This window comes from Sceloporus occidentalis, unplaced genomic scaffold, assembly GCF_023333645.1.
Source record: "Sceloporus occidentalis isolate IW3139 unplaced genomic scaffold, rSceOcc1.0.p SCAF_1, whole genome shotgun sequence".
In the NCBI taxonomy this organism is placed as follows: domain Eukaryota; kingdom Metazoa; phylum Chordata; class Lepidosauria; order Squamata; family Phrynosomatidae; genus Sceloporus; species Sceloporus occidentalis.
This window is the reverse complement of record NW_028316981.1, coordinates 151,055,688-151,070,042: the sequence shown is the minus strand read 5'-3', so window position 1 is coordinate 151,070,042 and position 14,355 is coordinate 151,055,688. Positions and strand designations below refer to the sequence as shown.

The 14,355-nt window shown below is 44.7% G+C and overlaps 1 protein-coding gene across 3 annotated transcripts in view; it reads left to right on the top strand.

The window, feature by feature from the left end:
* Positions 1-14,355, top strand: part of DGKA (diacylglycerol kinase alpha) — a 75,636-nt gene that overhangs the window by 54,706 nt on the left and 6,575 nt on the right. For 2 of the 3 annotated variants that reach the window (XM_089477317.1, XM_089477326.1), the window contains exons 12-24: positions 224-322; positions 1,067-1,159; positions 3,173-3,246; positions 3,721-3,795; positions 4,382-4,467; positions 5,645-5,734; positions 6,769-6,929; positions 7,676-7,740; positions 8,070-8,160; positions 8,784-8,982; positions 9,240-9,360; positions 12,095-12,155; positions 12,493-13,983. In XM_089477317.1, coding sequence (XP_089333443.1) covers positions 224-322; positions 1,067-1,159; positions 3,173-3,246; positions 3,721-3,795; positions 4,382-4,467; positions 5,645-5,734; positions 6,769-6,929; positions 7,676-7,740; positions 8,070-8,160; positions 8,784-8,982; positions 9,240-9,360; positions 12,095-12,155; positions 12,493-12,591 — 1,314 coding nt within the window. In that variant the 3' untranslated portion in view covers positions 12,592-13,983. Of the gene's footprint in view, positions 1-223; positions 323-1,066; positions 1,160-3,172; positions 3,247-3,720; positions 3,796-4,381; positions 4,468-5,644; positions 5,735-6,768; positions 6,930-7,675; positions 7,741-8,069; positions 8,161-8,783; positions 8,983-9,239; positions 9,361-12,094; positions 12,156-12,492; positions 13,984-14,355 lie in introns of those variants that run through there. The other variant, XR_016271749.1, reaches the window with a different exon arrangement.

Genomic DNA, 14,355 nt, shown 5'->3' with positions numbered 1-14,355 from the left:
TGGTTGTAGCCCAACATTTAACATTATCAGTTGCAAATGATGCATATCTTTGCCTTACTTCATGGCACAGAGGGCAAGGTCACAACAATGATCCTAAATTGGTGTGCCAGAGGCTGGGAAGGGAAGAGGTGATGCCTCTGCACTCTCCTCCTGCTTGTGATGGGTCCAACTTGGTAGTGGAAGAGCTCTGAGAAACATGCCAATCCCTCACTGTTCTCCCTAGATCCATGATGAGTGTCTGCCTCTCATGCCTACAGCCTGTGATTGTGGGATCCTCAAAGACCATATCCTGCCACCCTCAGCAATCTATCCTGTTGTGCTGGTGAGAGCAAGGGGTTTAATTTGCCAAAATGAATAAACTGAACATGGAAAGTTTTCTTGAGCTACAGCAGTCTAAGCTGTAGTTCAAGGAAAAAAACCTTGAACTACTACTGAGATTATATACACTGTGCATTTTGAGACACACAGACCTTTTTTCCTAAGGATCAAGAAAAACCTTGTGGTTTTTTTTTTTGAGGTCGAGCAACAGTAATTGGCTCCAGTGTCAATCATAAACTAACAGATGGAACATTGTCAGTCACAAAGTCTTTTTTTTTCCACATCTTTTAGCAGAAGTTCATCTTTATCAAAAACAGAGATCAGTTATGTAATACAATAAAATGCTGAACTATTTTTTAATCAACTAACCAGATGAGGGCTCAGAGCTGAGAGTCTGGCCACCTGAAACATAGATGGGGCATTTGCTTTGACGACAGGCATGTGTGTCAGTACCAGAGGATGCACAAGTTCCCCCCAAGGGGAAAGAGGTTCTGGAAATGGAGCCACAAAAAGAGTGGGCCTTCTGTTTCAGGACCTGTCTCAAGCATTTGAATCTATAGCTTAGGACTGTTACTTTTTTGGGTGGATAGTAGTTCCTAGAATCACTTAGCTAGTGAAGCCAATGGTTTTGGGAGTTGCAGTCCAAAAAAGTAACTTCCATGTTATGAACTTTGGAGCTTTCCCTCAAAGCAAGATGATACGCAGGTTCTTCTTCTACCAACTGATTCTTGTCCCTTTGGTGTTCCAGGAGCGTCAGAACAGCCAGAAGAATGGACTGTGTGGGACACCTTCAGAAGAGCCAGCTCAGCCGTTTACCACCCCTGAGGGCCAGGCATTGCGGGTAAGTGTGGGAGAAAAAGGAGAGTGTTGCCACCAACCTCTTGCCTCCCTCTTCTTATAGCAATGCTGATTGAAAAGTTTCTAGGAATTGTAGCCCCAAAATTATGTTTCCGTGCTCTGGTACCCTGATTAGCACTTAGTCACCCAACCTGTTAGCAAAGGAAGAAAGGTCAAACAATGGGTAAAAGTTTTCCTTGTTCTCAGATTGTTTTTCCATATAAAAAGTGGAAAAACCTTTGAATGTCTTCCTGTGTTTCATGCACTATTTCCACCACATGTGAGAGCTGTTAATAGAAATATACTAGAACAGAATATTCAGTTGCCATAGGTTTTACCTGCAATTTAGAGACATAATAATTTAATCCTTGCATATTGAAACTCCTCCACTCTAGATTTGAAAAGCTGTTAAATTTTGAGCTACAGCTTGCCTGCTTGAGCTGAATGAAACTAGAGGTTGCACACAGTCAACTGCCTTTTTAAAAACAAAGCATGAACAAAAATAGACTTTTGTGTTTGAGAGTTTAAGCAGAGGAAATATGGAGAAAGACTGCTTAGCCTTTTCTATCTAACTGTTTTTGCCATCAGCCTCCCTTTCCAATAACTTCTTTTTCACCTGCAGAGGGAAAGGTTTTTCATACTTTTCTACCTTCTGTCTCACCATGGATGGAGAACAACTTTGGATGAATCAATTTTAATGCTAAAAAAATTACCAGAGGTGAAGGGGTTGAACCAGCCTTCCCCTCCCACTACATTCCCCATCACTGCCTTACCAGATGCCCTCCAGACAACTCCCATCATTCTCAGCCAATGTAATAATTGCTGGCAGATGGTGATGGAGCTGTAGTCCAGCATATCTACAGGATGCAAGGTAGCAGAAAACTGGACTTAGCAGGTCCTTCTCCTACAAACTGAGTGTCTCTTATCTGAAATGCTTGAGACCAGAAGTGTTTTGAATTTTGGATGTTTTCAAATTTTGGAATATTTGCATAAATATAATGATATCTTGGAGATGGGACACGAGTCTAAACATGAAATTCATTTATGTTTCATATACACCTTACATTCCTAGCCTGAAGGTAATTTTATATAATACTTCAAATCATGTTGTGCATGAAACAAAGTACACTGAACCATCACAAAGCACAGCTGTCATTATCTCAGCCACCTATGAAAAAAGATTTGGATTTTGGAGCATTTTGGATTCAGATTTTCAGATAAAGGATACTCAACCTGTTTGCACTTTGTTTATATCAGCAGCAGTTAGAGGCTGCTTTTGTTTTTATTTTATTTTATTTTATTTTATTTTATTGTTAAAGAATCTACTTAGGGAGTAGAGTTTCATTCTTACTTGCATGTCATATCTGATTTGGCACTCTGCCAATGACCTCGCTCACATATGTCTTTGCCTTTGAAAAGGAGGCTTTTCCTGCTGGTTTGAAGTGCTCCAGAGTGAGTAAATGCTCCGGTGATTTAGGAGCAGCAAATAAAACCCTTAGCCATATCCTTAGCAGATATGTTGGATCAGAGGGTTCCATTGCCTCATGTCATTAAACTTGTTTTTCTGGTTGATTCCACTGAGGACCCCTGGGAACACATGTTTCATGAGAGATGCTGCAAAATAACAGTTAAGAATCCCTAGAAGTTTGCAGGATTAATATTCCCAAGAGTGGTGGAGATAAGAGAATGGAAATAAAACCCTGACTGTTAAATCTGGTTTATGCTTTGTCTTGCATACATGCCCATGGTGATGTTTAGAGTTGTCAGATGTGTCTTGAGGTCCATAGATCTATTTGAAAAAAAAAGACTCACAGGGAAGAGAAACAGTGGAGTTGAGTGCTCAGGGATTCCAATTCCTGTTGTAGAATTCCTGCCAAACATATACACCTGTTTCTCCACTCATGCCTCATTGCTGAACCCTACTGCTATTTGCTTGCCACAGCAGTAGCAACTGAATTTGGCCATTCACCAAGCTGTATTTCCAAACTTTTTCTTGTTTCCATCCCTCTTTCCACAGATCATCCCCGTGCCTGACACTCACCCCTTGCTTGTCTTTGTCAATCCCAAGAGTGGTGGGAAACAGGGAGAGAGGTGAGAGGGGATTAGGGTCTGTATCAGTATGGGTGGGGAGGCTAAAAGTATGCATTCTTCATGGACCCATGTCCTACAGTCAACACCAGGTTTGCTTTTGGAGGGCTTGAACAAGGCAACAGTTACAAGGCTTATTAAAAATCTTTTTTTCTTTTTTGAGACATTTCATTAGTTGAATGAATCAGGCATTGTACAGTATAAGAAATCTAAGTTTCGAATCTTTCTGCTGGCGTAGAAAACTTCTTTCTTTTTATTGGTGGGCAATCCTTCTGCCACATTAAGAGTAACTTTTGGTAGGGCTGCTGAGAGCCAATTGGAAGGGCTTGGGGTCCGAGGTCTGATCTCCATTAAGGGATTTGCTCATCTGGAGTCCTTTCCAAATGGTGTTTTGGTTGGTGTTCTGGTAGAGTCTATTAGCCTGTTAGAATTTTTGCTGGTTTCTAATTGTCCATTTTTGTCTTATCTCATCGGCAGAGTGCTGCGTAAATTTCAGTATCTCCTCAATCCACGGCAGGTCTACAACTTATTGAAGGGTGGCCCTAGTCCTGGGTGAGCTCATTTGAACTGTGACATATGTCTACCATGTTTATCAATTGAACACTTTCTGTGTTTTATGTCTTTCTGTATGCTTTAAGGATTAAAGGAATATGCCAAGGAGAACTGGGTATGGGAGGGTACCACCAGACCTGGAGAAATTATATGACTATACAGTTGGCTCTCCGCACTCATGGTTTTGACTTTTCCAGATTTGATTATTTGTGGATTTGATTATGTGTTCTCTAGGAATCTCTCCTCCAGCAGGACTCTGCCAGAAGTTGATTATAGAGTCATGTTGGAGGACCTAGAGATTCCTAGAGAAAACACTTTTTAAAGCATTTGTAGGCCCTCCAGAGAGATTTTATGGTCAGCTTCCACCTGGTGTTGGTCATAAGAGTTGTGCTGGAAGACCTAGAGATTCCTAGAGAGGTAACAGTGGGTTTTTATTTACAGTTTTTCTACTTTCACGGGCACCCCTAACCCCAGTGAATTTGAAAGGCCCACTGTAGTAGGGTGACTGTGATTTAGGTCTAAGAGACATCTCTAGAATTGGGTGCTAAACTGTTTGGTGTGTGTATATGTCTGTATTTTGCCCCAGGCTGAATTTTTTCCGAGATGTACCAGATTTCCGTATCCTAGTTTGTGGTGGTGATGGCACTGTGGGCTGGATCTTGGATGCAATTGGTATTTATTTTACTTTTTATTTAAGGTATTTCTATATCATCTCCCAACTCACAAGGCTGGTAGGGCTTTTGAGATTCCATAGGCTTACATTTCCCTTGTCATGATAGAAAGCCAATTCACAAGCTTGGTTTTAGCATTAAATCACCAGAATCACTTGAAAGGGCTGGTAATGTATCTGTTTTCCACAGTACTTTATAGTCAGCTAACATTTTAAATATGTGAAAATGTGACTTTTTTATTTCTTTTTTAAATACTCAAAACAGATTTCTGTTGTACTGCAAGGTTGGGAACTCTCCAGCCTTTAGGTCATAACTGGCTCACAGGAGGTTCCCATCTGGCCTGCCAGCTTCCTTTCAAATAACAAATTATCTTTCCTTACTCTCAAAAAAAAAAAGAATAAGAGTAACTGCAACATAGGGGGCATTAGGGTGATAGTGGTGGGTAATGGCTAGCCTTCCTATCCCCAGTGCTGCAACCCCCTTTGAAAAAATTGCCCTTTCCTGATTGCAGTGAGACTGTAAACCAGGGATAGGGAAACTACATTCCACAGGCTGCATGTGGCCCCTAGGGATCCCATTTTTTAAAATGCCTCAGAATGTGCTCCAAACACCTTCTAGAAGTTATGAGGTGCAATTTCTTCCCATGTTTTCCCTAGCACATTTTAGGGCCAGGAAAAGCTTTTTCTCCCCAATATGAAATATCCCAGAACATGGCAAATTGCTTCTCACACTTCCATAAGGCATGGGCAGTGTGTGTGTGATTTTTTAATTTAAAAAATGTCTTAGGAATGTGCAATCCTCCACAAGTACCTTGGATGGAAATCACTGCAGCCTCCTAATCCCAGAAATTTGCTGATCCCTGCTTTGAACAAATCTTCATTGTCACCAGTGGAGGAATTTTAAAGCTACATTGTAGTGTGCAATATGGGGAGAAGGGCTGTGTGTGAAAGTGGATGGGGTGGGGGCAATCACATTAGGGGTTGTTTAGCTCACTTTAGGATATGCTTCTCTATCTCTACCCCTTGTATGTCTTGCATGCTATCCCTGATGTGCTTGCCCAGAACCTATTCAGCCCTTGAGGTGAAAAAGGATTCCTGACTCTGTTGTAAGGTAAATCAAGATCTGGTATACAAATTAGCAAGTTATGCACAGATTGTTTTTGCTCCTTTTCTTTTCAGATAAAGCCAACCTACCAAGTCGGCCCCCAGTGGCTGTGCTGCCTCTGGGAACTGGCAATGATCTGGCCCGCTGCCTTCGTTGGGGAGGAGGTGAGTAAGTCCCAATACTCTGCTCTAGTTCAGCCTCTCTCCTCCTTCTGGACACTCCGACTCCATCCAGTTTATCCACTGAGTGTTTTTTTCCCTGCTTGTCTTATCGAAGACTGTTTAGACAGACACTTTTTTCTGACTATGGCCAGTGAATTCATTTAATGACAGCATGGAAAGTGACCTGGTGTCAGTTTAACTGATTCACTTGGATTCTTTGCTGAGGTTTTAGCCTTTAAGTATGAGCCATGTGCTGTGGGTCCCTTTAAAAAAGAAATCAGCTTCTCCAATTTTGAGCTCAAAGTACCAGTACGTAACTCATTTACTAATAACCTGTCAAGTCTAACATGAGGCCATAGGTAGATGATGGACCTGTGTTTGGAGAATCTGGCCTCACATTGCCACTCAGCCAGAAGGATTATTCACCCACATACATTGCCTCAGAAGACTGTTGTGAGGAGGATATTTTTCTGAGCTTCTTGGGGAAAGGATGAGATACAAAGAGAAGAAATAAAAGCATAGTAACATGTATATAAGAAAGCTGCCTTCATTTTTAAAAACTTTCTGACAGTCTGATTGTGTAACATAAGTGCTTTCTATTGTGCCTTAATCTTGTTCTTAACTAGTAGCAATGTTATACACACACACACACACACACACACGCACATGGGAATTTAGCCTGTAATAAATGAGATGGAAAATATGGAAGAAGTAGCCTGAGCTGCATGGCTATGTATGTCAGTTTCTTCTTGATTGATTCTTGGTCAAGATGGAGATAGTCAAGGTGGAAGAGTCTATGGCCAGAAATATAGAGCCTGGAAGAGTTAGCTGTTTTTGGACAACAGTTTCTAGTGGTCATGCTTGCTAGTGGAGTCTAGGAGTCAGTGTCCCAAAAAGTAACATTTTGAGGGTCTGAAAAGGTCAGATTGGGCTCCTGCTTCCCTCCTCCTCCCCCCCCCCCCACTTTCCTCAAAAAATCAGTGATAGACCCATGTCCTTTTTCATGCTTTCTATCTGATGTATCTCTTTCTGCTTAGGTTATGATGGTGAGAATCTAGTGAAAATACTGAAAGATATTGAGGCAAGCAGCGTGCTGCAAATGGACCGCTGGTCAGTGCAGGTGATGCCTGACAATCCTGATGAGAAAGGTGATCCTGTTCCCTATGAGATTATCAACAACTATTTCTCCATTGGTGTAGTAAGTATGGAGAGGGAAAGGGAATACAAATGTCAAAAATAAGTCTGATTGTTCATGTCTGTCTCCCCACTGTATATATTGGTTAGAAACAAGACCAGTGAAGTTTGCGCTCTTGATAGTATTTTACTGTACTGAAGATCACAGAGTGAAACAGATGTTTTAAGTAGCTAAACCTAGATGCTATAGACCAAAGTTTGAATTCCTGCTAAGCAATGGAAGCCCATTGGGTGATTCTGGCCAAGTCACACTCTCTCAAACTCAGAGGAAGGCAAATGCAAATTCATTGTGAACAAATCTTTTCAAGAAACCCCTATGATAGGTTAAGTTGTCATAAGTTGGAAATGACACAAAGGCACACAACAACAACTAGATATAAAGATTATCCCCCTCCCTTTTTTTTGCAACACTCTTCTCATGTATTGGACTACAACTCCTGTAATTTCTGTCCAGAGATGATGGAGGTTGTAGACCAATATATCTGGAGGATACTGGGTTGGGGGAGCTAGTGTATAGGGAAAGGGAGAATGGAGGGCAGTTGCAATAAAAAAGATGTGTAGGGAACTGGAGAGTTTGAGAACTGGGGAGTTGAAGAATGGAAGGATAGAGAGGACGTTAGAGGGTTGTCCTGTGGGAGCTGCATGGGACACACCCTTCCATCCCATTTTTGCCCTGGCTGCTCAGTCAGCTTCTCATCTTTGTGAAGCACCTGATACATTTTGATTTTCTATAATCACTCCTTTTTCCAGGATGCCTCCATTGCCCACCGATTCCATGTCATGAGGGAGAAATATCCAGAGAAGTTCAATAGCAGGTTAGTACAAAATGGCAGAAGCCACTGACCTGTGTGCTGGTGTCTCACCAGCATCTTCTTGAAAGTTTGTTTTGCTGCTCAGAATCCAGCCTTCTCTGTCACATTTAAGATCTAAGTGTACAGAAATCTCTTATTCTGAAAGCCCCTTGCCTCTGTAGCATCACTGCATTATCCTCACCCTAGAAGCATGTATGGTGGCCACCATTTGACTGGTGAAGCATCTGGACCTATAGGGAGGAGGTGGTACCCCATGGAGTCAGTGGGACTGGGTTTTTAAGCTGGTAGATTGGGCAGCTTATTGTTTTTGGTACTGCCTTTTTCCTGAACAGGATGAAGAACAAGCTCTGGTATTTTGAATTTGCCACCTCTGAAACTATCTTTGCTACATGCAAAAAGCTCAAGGAGTGTCTGTCTGTGGAGGTGAGCTATCTTCTTTGCATCCCTTCATATGAGCAGCTTGTGATCAGGATTGATGGGAGCTTGCTTCCTCTGTTCTGTGCAGTGACTGCTGCTATAGATAGATTCATTTTAGCAACAGTGGATGCCATGACCAGGTCCAGCCCCTTGTAAGATATCTTATCTTGGAGCATGTGCAACATGCCTTTCTCAAGCCAATGGATAGCAACAAGCTACCTCAACCATTGCAAAATTGTAATTATGGCTTCCCGATATGGTAGCAGCCCAGGTGGGTTTGGACACCCTTACTTTTTTCTTTAATGTCACCCTTGCATCTTACTTCCTATAAGAACAGCTGGGGAGCTTGTGGCCCACCAGTTGTTGTTGGGACTCCAACCCCCATTATCTGGACCATTGCCCATCCTAGCTGGCAGTGGTAGTAGCTGTCCAATGATATTTGGAGGGATACAAGTTCCTCACCTCTCCCCTGGAGCTTCATAATGCATCCTCTGTCCAACCAGTCCTGCGTTGGGCAGAACTGGAGCTCTGGGCCTTGAACAACTTCTCAGGGCTGTAGAGATTTTATTATTTCAACAGCCAGTTACCTGATCACTCAACTTCTTTTCCCACACATATTCCTCACTAAGTGCTGCGGACAGCCCATTGACCTCAGCGGAGCACTTTCTGGAGTAGCCATGCTCAACATTCCCAGCATGCATGGTGGCTCCAACCTCTGGGGTGAGACCAAAAGACCTTTGGGAGAGGCAGCAGCACGAAGCACAGCAGGTGGAGCAGCACAGCCCCAGGTCATCACTGATGCTGAAACCCTGAAAAACTGTGTACAAGGTGAGCTGAGAGAAAGGGACCAGGTGGGTTGGGCTATTCAGGTGAGTCAGTGGATGTCAAGAAAAAGGACAATGCAGCTTGAGACAGAAAGTAGGAATGGCCTGAGATTCTTTAAGTGGCAGTCTGGGTGGGAAGGGCCAGGCTGATCATATGTCTAATAACACTTGAACTATCCAGATACAGTCTGCCTGAGGAGAATAACTCTGCTGGAGATACTTCAAATATATTCAACTTTTCTCCTTTCAATTCCCCTCCAGATCTGGGTGATCGGCGGATGGAGGTGGTAGGCCTGGAGGGTGTGATTGAGATGGGGCAAATTTACACAGGACTGAAGAGTGCAGGCAAACGGCTCGCCAAGTGCTCAGAGATCATACTGCGGTAAGTAGGCGGCCATCAAACGGGGGATTCTCTTCCTCTTACAGGCCCCATTCCCACTGGGCATATAAAGCGACGTATATCGCTGCGAGTCTGGATCAGATCAAGTTTACGAGTTGTATTCGAATCAGGTCCATTGTTCCCATTACAAAAGGGAGCAAACGGACTCGATTTTTCTTCACCCATGTCCTCATTCCCATTGATATTTCTCCGTTGTATTTTGACACTTTTTTTTTTGTTCCCTGTTCCCATTGCCTTTCTGGAATCATTTTTTAAAGCTGTCACTCAAGCGCTTAGGCGATTAGACGTCACAGTGATGTCTAATCCCCCCTTCTTCTTATCCCCCCTTCTTCTACAAACCACCCCAATATGTAGCAGCCAGCCACCCCTTTTCTGTCTCAAAAAAGGAAACAAGGCTGGATGCAGGAGCCACATTCAGGGTTCTGGGGTTTCTCTCTCTCTCTCCCTCTCTTTCTCTTTTTCACAAAAGGTTTTCAACATCCTCCCTTTCTCCATATCCCTTCTCCTATTTCCTTTCTTTCCCCCATCCAAAAAAACCAGTTTTTCTTCTTTTTTTTTTAAAAAATAAAGTTTTACACATTTGAATATTTATTATTATTATTATTATTATTATTATTATTATTTGCAAAGAGAGGGAGAGAAGGATGGTTCTGTGGGGAATTTGAAGAGAAAAAAGGTTGAGGGGTTGGATAAGTACATAAAGAGAGAGGGACCTGTATTTCTTAGCATTCCTCCCTTTAATTTTTGGGGGGGGGGCGTGCTTAGGCAGTCTAAGGCCCTTTTATTACCGTTGGGAGCCTCAGGGTTTTCCAAGGCAGAAAGAGGCACCCACTTGCAACCCAATGGGGCTCCTCGTGAGCAAGAGCCTCAGGTCCAGCATTCCTGCCTCAGACGGATTTGGGGGAAGGCATTTCCTTCCCAGTAATCCCCCACAAAGCTGAGGAGAGCCTGAGTGAGGAGGCTCCTGGCCTCCATAGGTCTCCTCCTGAGCAGGGGTACCCTTCTTCTTCAAACCACCCCAGCATGCAGCAGCCAGCCACCCCTTTTCTGTCTCAAAAAAGGAAACAAGGCTGGATGCAGGAGCCACGTTCAGGGTTTTGGGTTTTCTCTCTCTCTCTCTCTTTTTCCTTTCCACTCACAAAAAGTTTCGCCAGCCTCCCTTTCTCCATATACCTTCTCCTCTTTCCTTTCTTTTCCCTTCCTCTCCAAAAAACCCTGTTTAACTTTCTTTTTTTTAAAAAAAAAAGATGTACACACCACCAGGAAAAGGCTATGTGAATGGGGGGAAATGGCGCCGGGAATGCTAGGAAGGAACAAAGGTGGTGACAACCCTGCGACAGCTCCTTGAACATTGCTCCTCCTCCAATTCGGACACTCTTGTCGTTCCCATTAATTTGCCACGGATCCAACACGGCAGCTGCAAAAAAAAAAAAAACTGGAAAAGTGGTGTCAGGATAACCCAGGTTATCCACCGCTGATTCGGATTTTAGCTAGAGAAATCGATCAAAGTTGGATTGAACGCGGATTCAAATGGGAGGCGAGGAAGGGGCGGGACTTTTGACTGCCTACAAGCCCCAGCGGACTTTGCAGCCAGATGTCCCGCCCCTTCCCAGCCTCTCAACCAATCAGGGAGGCCACCGGGGAAGAAGCGGCGGGACTTCCAGTCGCAAAGGCCACTGGGGTTTGTAGTCCCGGCCCTTTTGCCTTCTCCTCACGGGTGCCTTCGAGGGCACCCACAGGGTGGAGGCGACCCCAGCCCTCTCGCCTTCTCCTCACGGGTGCCTTCGAGGGCACCCGCGGGGCGAGGGGAGGGGAGGAGGCGACCCCGGCCCTCTCGCCTTCTCCTCGCGGGTGCCTTCGAGGACACCCGCGGGGTGGAGGTGACCCCAGCCCTCTCACCTTCTCCTCGCGGGTGCCTTCGAGGACACCCGCGGGGTGGAGGTGACCCCAGCCCTCTCACCTTCTCCTCGCGGGTGCCTTCGAGGACACCCGCGGGGCGGAGGCGACCCCGGCCCTCTCGCCTTCTCCTTGTGGGTGCCTTCGAGGGCACCCGCGGGGTGAGGTGAGGGGAGGAGGCGACCCCGGCCCTCTCGCCTTCTCCTCGCGGTGCCTTTGAGGACACCCGCGGGGCGGAGGCAACCCCGGCCCTCTCACCTTCTCCTTGTGGGTGCCTTTGAGGGCACCCGCGGGGTGGAGGTGACCCCAGCCCTCTCACCTTCTCCTCGCGGATGCCTTCGAGGACACCCGCGGGGCGGAGGCGACCCCGGCCCTCTCGCCTTCTCCTTGCGGGTGCCTTCTGTTACTAAGCTCTGAGGGAAGAGCGGTTACAGCGGCAGTACGTCTATCCATAAGCAGAATTCATATCCATCAATAGCAACTGAATGCCACTCAGGAAGTATCATTAGGTGCTGAGCTGGCTCAGTTGAGTCAAGTCTAGTGAGTTATATTAGACCAGCCATTATCCCTCAGATTCTCATTCACAATATGGGGACAGAAATCCTAACCTGTCTTACAAGCTGTTGTAAGAAGAATTATACTAATATTTGAAGGTCCTTAAACCAAAACTAGACCCAGTAGGAAATCAGTCCTTAAAACAGCCACTGACTGTTTAAGTATCATAATTTGCTGAATTTATTCTTCAAATAGTGGAATGAATACCCTCTCCAAGGCTGTGCCTTCTCCAAGCTCTCATTCTAGTTTTCTCTCCCTTTTGCAGAACCCTCAAGCATCTCCCCATGCAGATTGATGGAGAACCATGGATGCAAGCACCATGCACGGTAAGCTCCTAGTAGGGCCATTTCTAAGGTTTCCTTTGGGTTTCCTTACTGGAGCCCTAGGCTGAAACTAGCCTATCTTAGGCCTTCTAGTGTGTTGCACCTGGCAGGTCCCAAAGCTAGGATGTATTCATTGCTAAGGATAGGGTGGTTTTTGGGAACAGTGTTCTTATAATTATTATTTTTAGAGGTTTGCACAACCTTCTTGCACTGATCTGGGAGCTTGATCAAAAAGAGAGGAAACCAGTAGCAATAGCTGTGTTTCATAGATGTTTGCTGTGCTCCATGGTCATATGAAGTCTCCTCATGTATTGGCATGTGCTCTTCTGTACATTTTCAGATCAAGATAACCCACAAGAACCAAGCCCCAATGCTCATTGCACCACCTCCCCGTTCCTCCAGTTTTTTTGGCCTCAAGAAGGGACCACAAGAAGCTTAAAAGGGAGTTCTGTGCCTGTCCAGGAATGGCTGTCTCCACGATGGTGCCACTCCGGGGCCTTTGTCGAAATGCCCAGATGTTCTGCACTTTGGGGGTGGACTGCTCCTCCACTACACACTCACAACAAGTTCGAATGGGAGCAGTTTCTTGTTGCCTTGTACTTGACAAGGGTAAGGGCCACTGTAATCAGACCCTTTGCTTCTACCGCACAGATTCAACCTGGCCATTTCTCTGGTCTGGGATAGGAGAACTTAGGCCATCTGTCTTCTTAGGTCTTGCAGTTCCCTGCCACCTGGAGATGCCACTCAGGTTGTCTATCCGTGCTAGAAACCTCTTAATGTGTGGATGCCAAACCTCTCCTTCATTGTCCACTGGAAGCCCCCCTAAACTGCTGGCCCATGTTCCTCACTTTTTGCCCCTTGTAGATTTTACTCCATGCCCTTGAGGTACTTACTGAAAGACTGTGGTCACACCAGCTCCCATCCCCAAGATCTCCCTCTCTCCTTTTTATTTATTACAACACCATTCCACATTCCTCCACTTAATGATTATCAGAAGTGCCTCAGCATAGTAATAAAGGGTTGGGCTTGGATGCTTTCCTTTCCTTCTGTGGTAGTTGATTTTGAGGCAGAGATGTCAGTAGGTAGGGAGCCTGGGCTGCAAGCTTCCTGGGTTTAAGGTCTTGCTCCATGTTGGCCACAATACTTCAAAGATGAGACATCCTGTTAGCAGGAAAGTATGTGGGTTTCTGTGGGTTCCTGTATGCACACATACAAGTGTATATGTACACACAAAAGCAATCTTCAACTATTCTCTGTAGGACACATACATTATAGTAGGACTAGGCCAATGGTTTGTACCTTTTCCTTACTGAGAATGTATCTACATATCTAACTTGCAGCAGAATCTGCACTAAAGCATGGGGTCCTGAACCAGTTCATTGCAATTAAGGCGCAAATCTAGAGTGCAACACAGTTCCTGCTACTTGTGGTTATGATGGAGAATTTAAGTATTTCATAGCAGTGTCAGTGTAGGTTCCTTGTCTACCCACCTTTTCTACTTTTAAGGAGAATATTGTGTTGTTCCCTCCTGCTGCTGCTTGCAAGAGGACAGCATAGCAGAAATAACTTAAGGGCAACCTCAGGCAGTGGTTTGAGCATTGGACTATGACTCTGGAGACCAGGGTTCGAATCCCAGCTCAACCATGGAAACCCATTGGTCAAACTTGGGCAAATCACACTCAGCCTCAGAGGCTGGCAATGGCAAACCCCCTCTGAAGAAACTTGCCAAGAAAGCACCGTGATAAATTCATCTTAGTGTTGCCATAACTCACAAATGACTTGAAGGCACACAACCACCACCACCCGAGGCAGTAAATATCTGTATCCCTGAGTAGGTCTCAGATTCATTGTACATTCTTGACCTTCAGTCTATGTTTGAACAATTGTAGCATTGTGGGATATGGCAATGATCTCACTGCTAGGTATGATCCATAAAACAAAGCTTCTTAACTGTATAAATGAGAGGTAGGGAATATGTAGCCTTCCAGATGCTGTTGAGATGTATCTCCTGCTGATCCTAGCTGGCATAGGTATAAATGGGAATTGCAGTCCATCAACATCTTGGGGGTGTATCAGTGTAATATAGAGAGGGGAAAGGTGGTAGCAATTACAAATGCAGCATTTAGAGAATATCGAATGCATCTGCCATATTTTTCCAGATTCCTAAATGAAGCTATGTCCTAAATACTGTGATGAAAGTGGA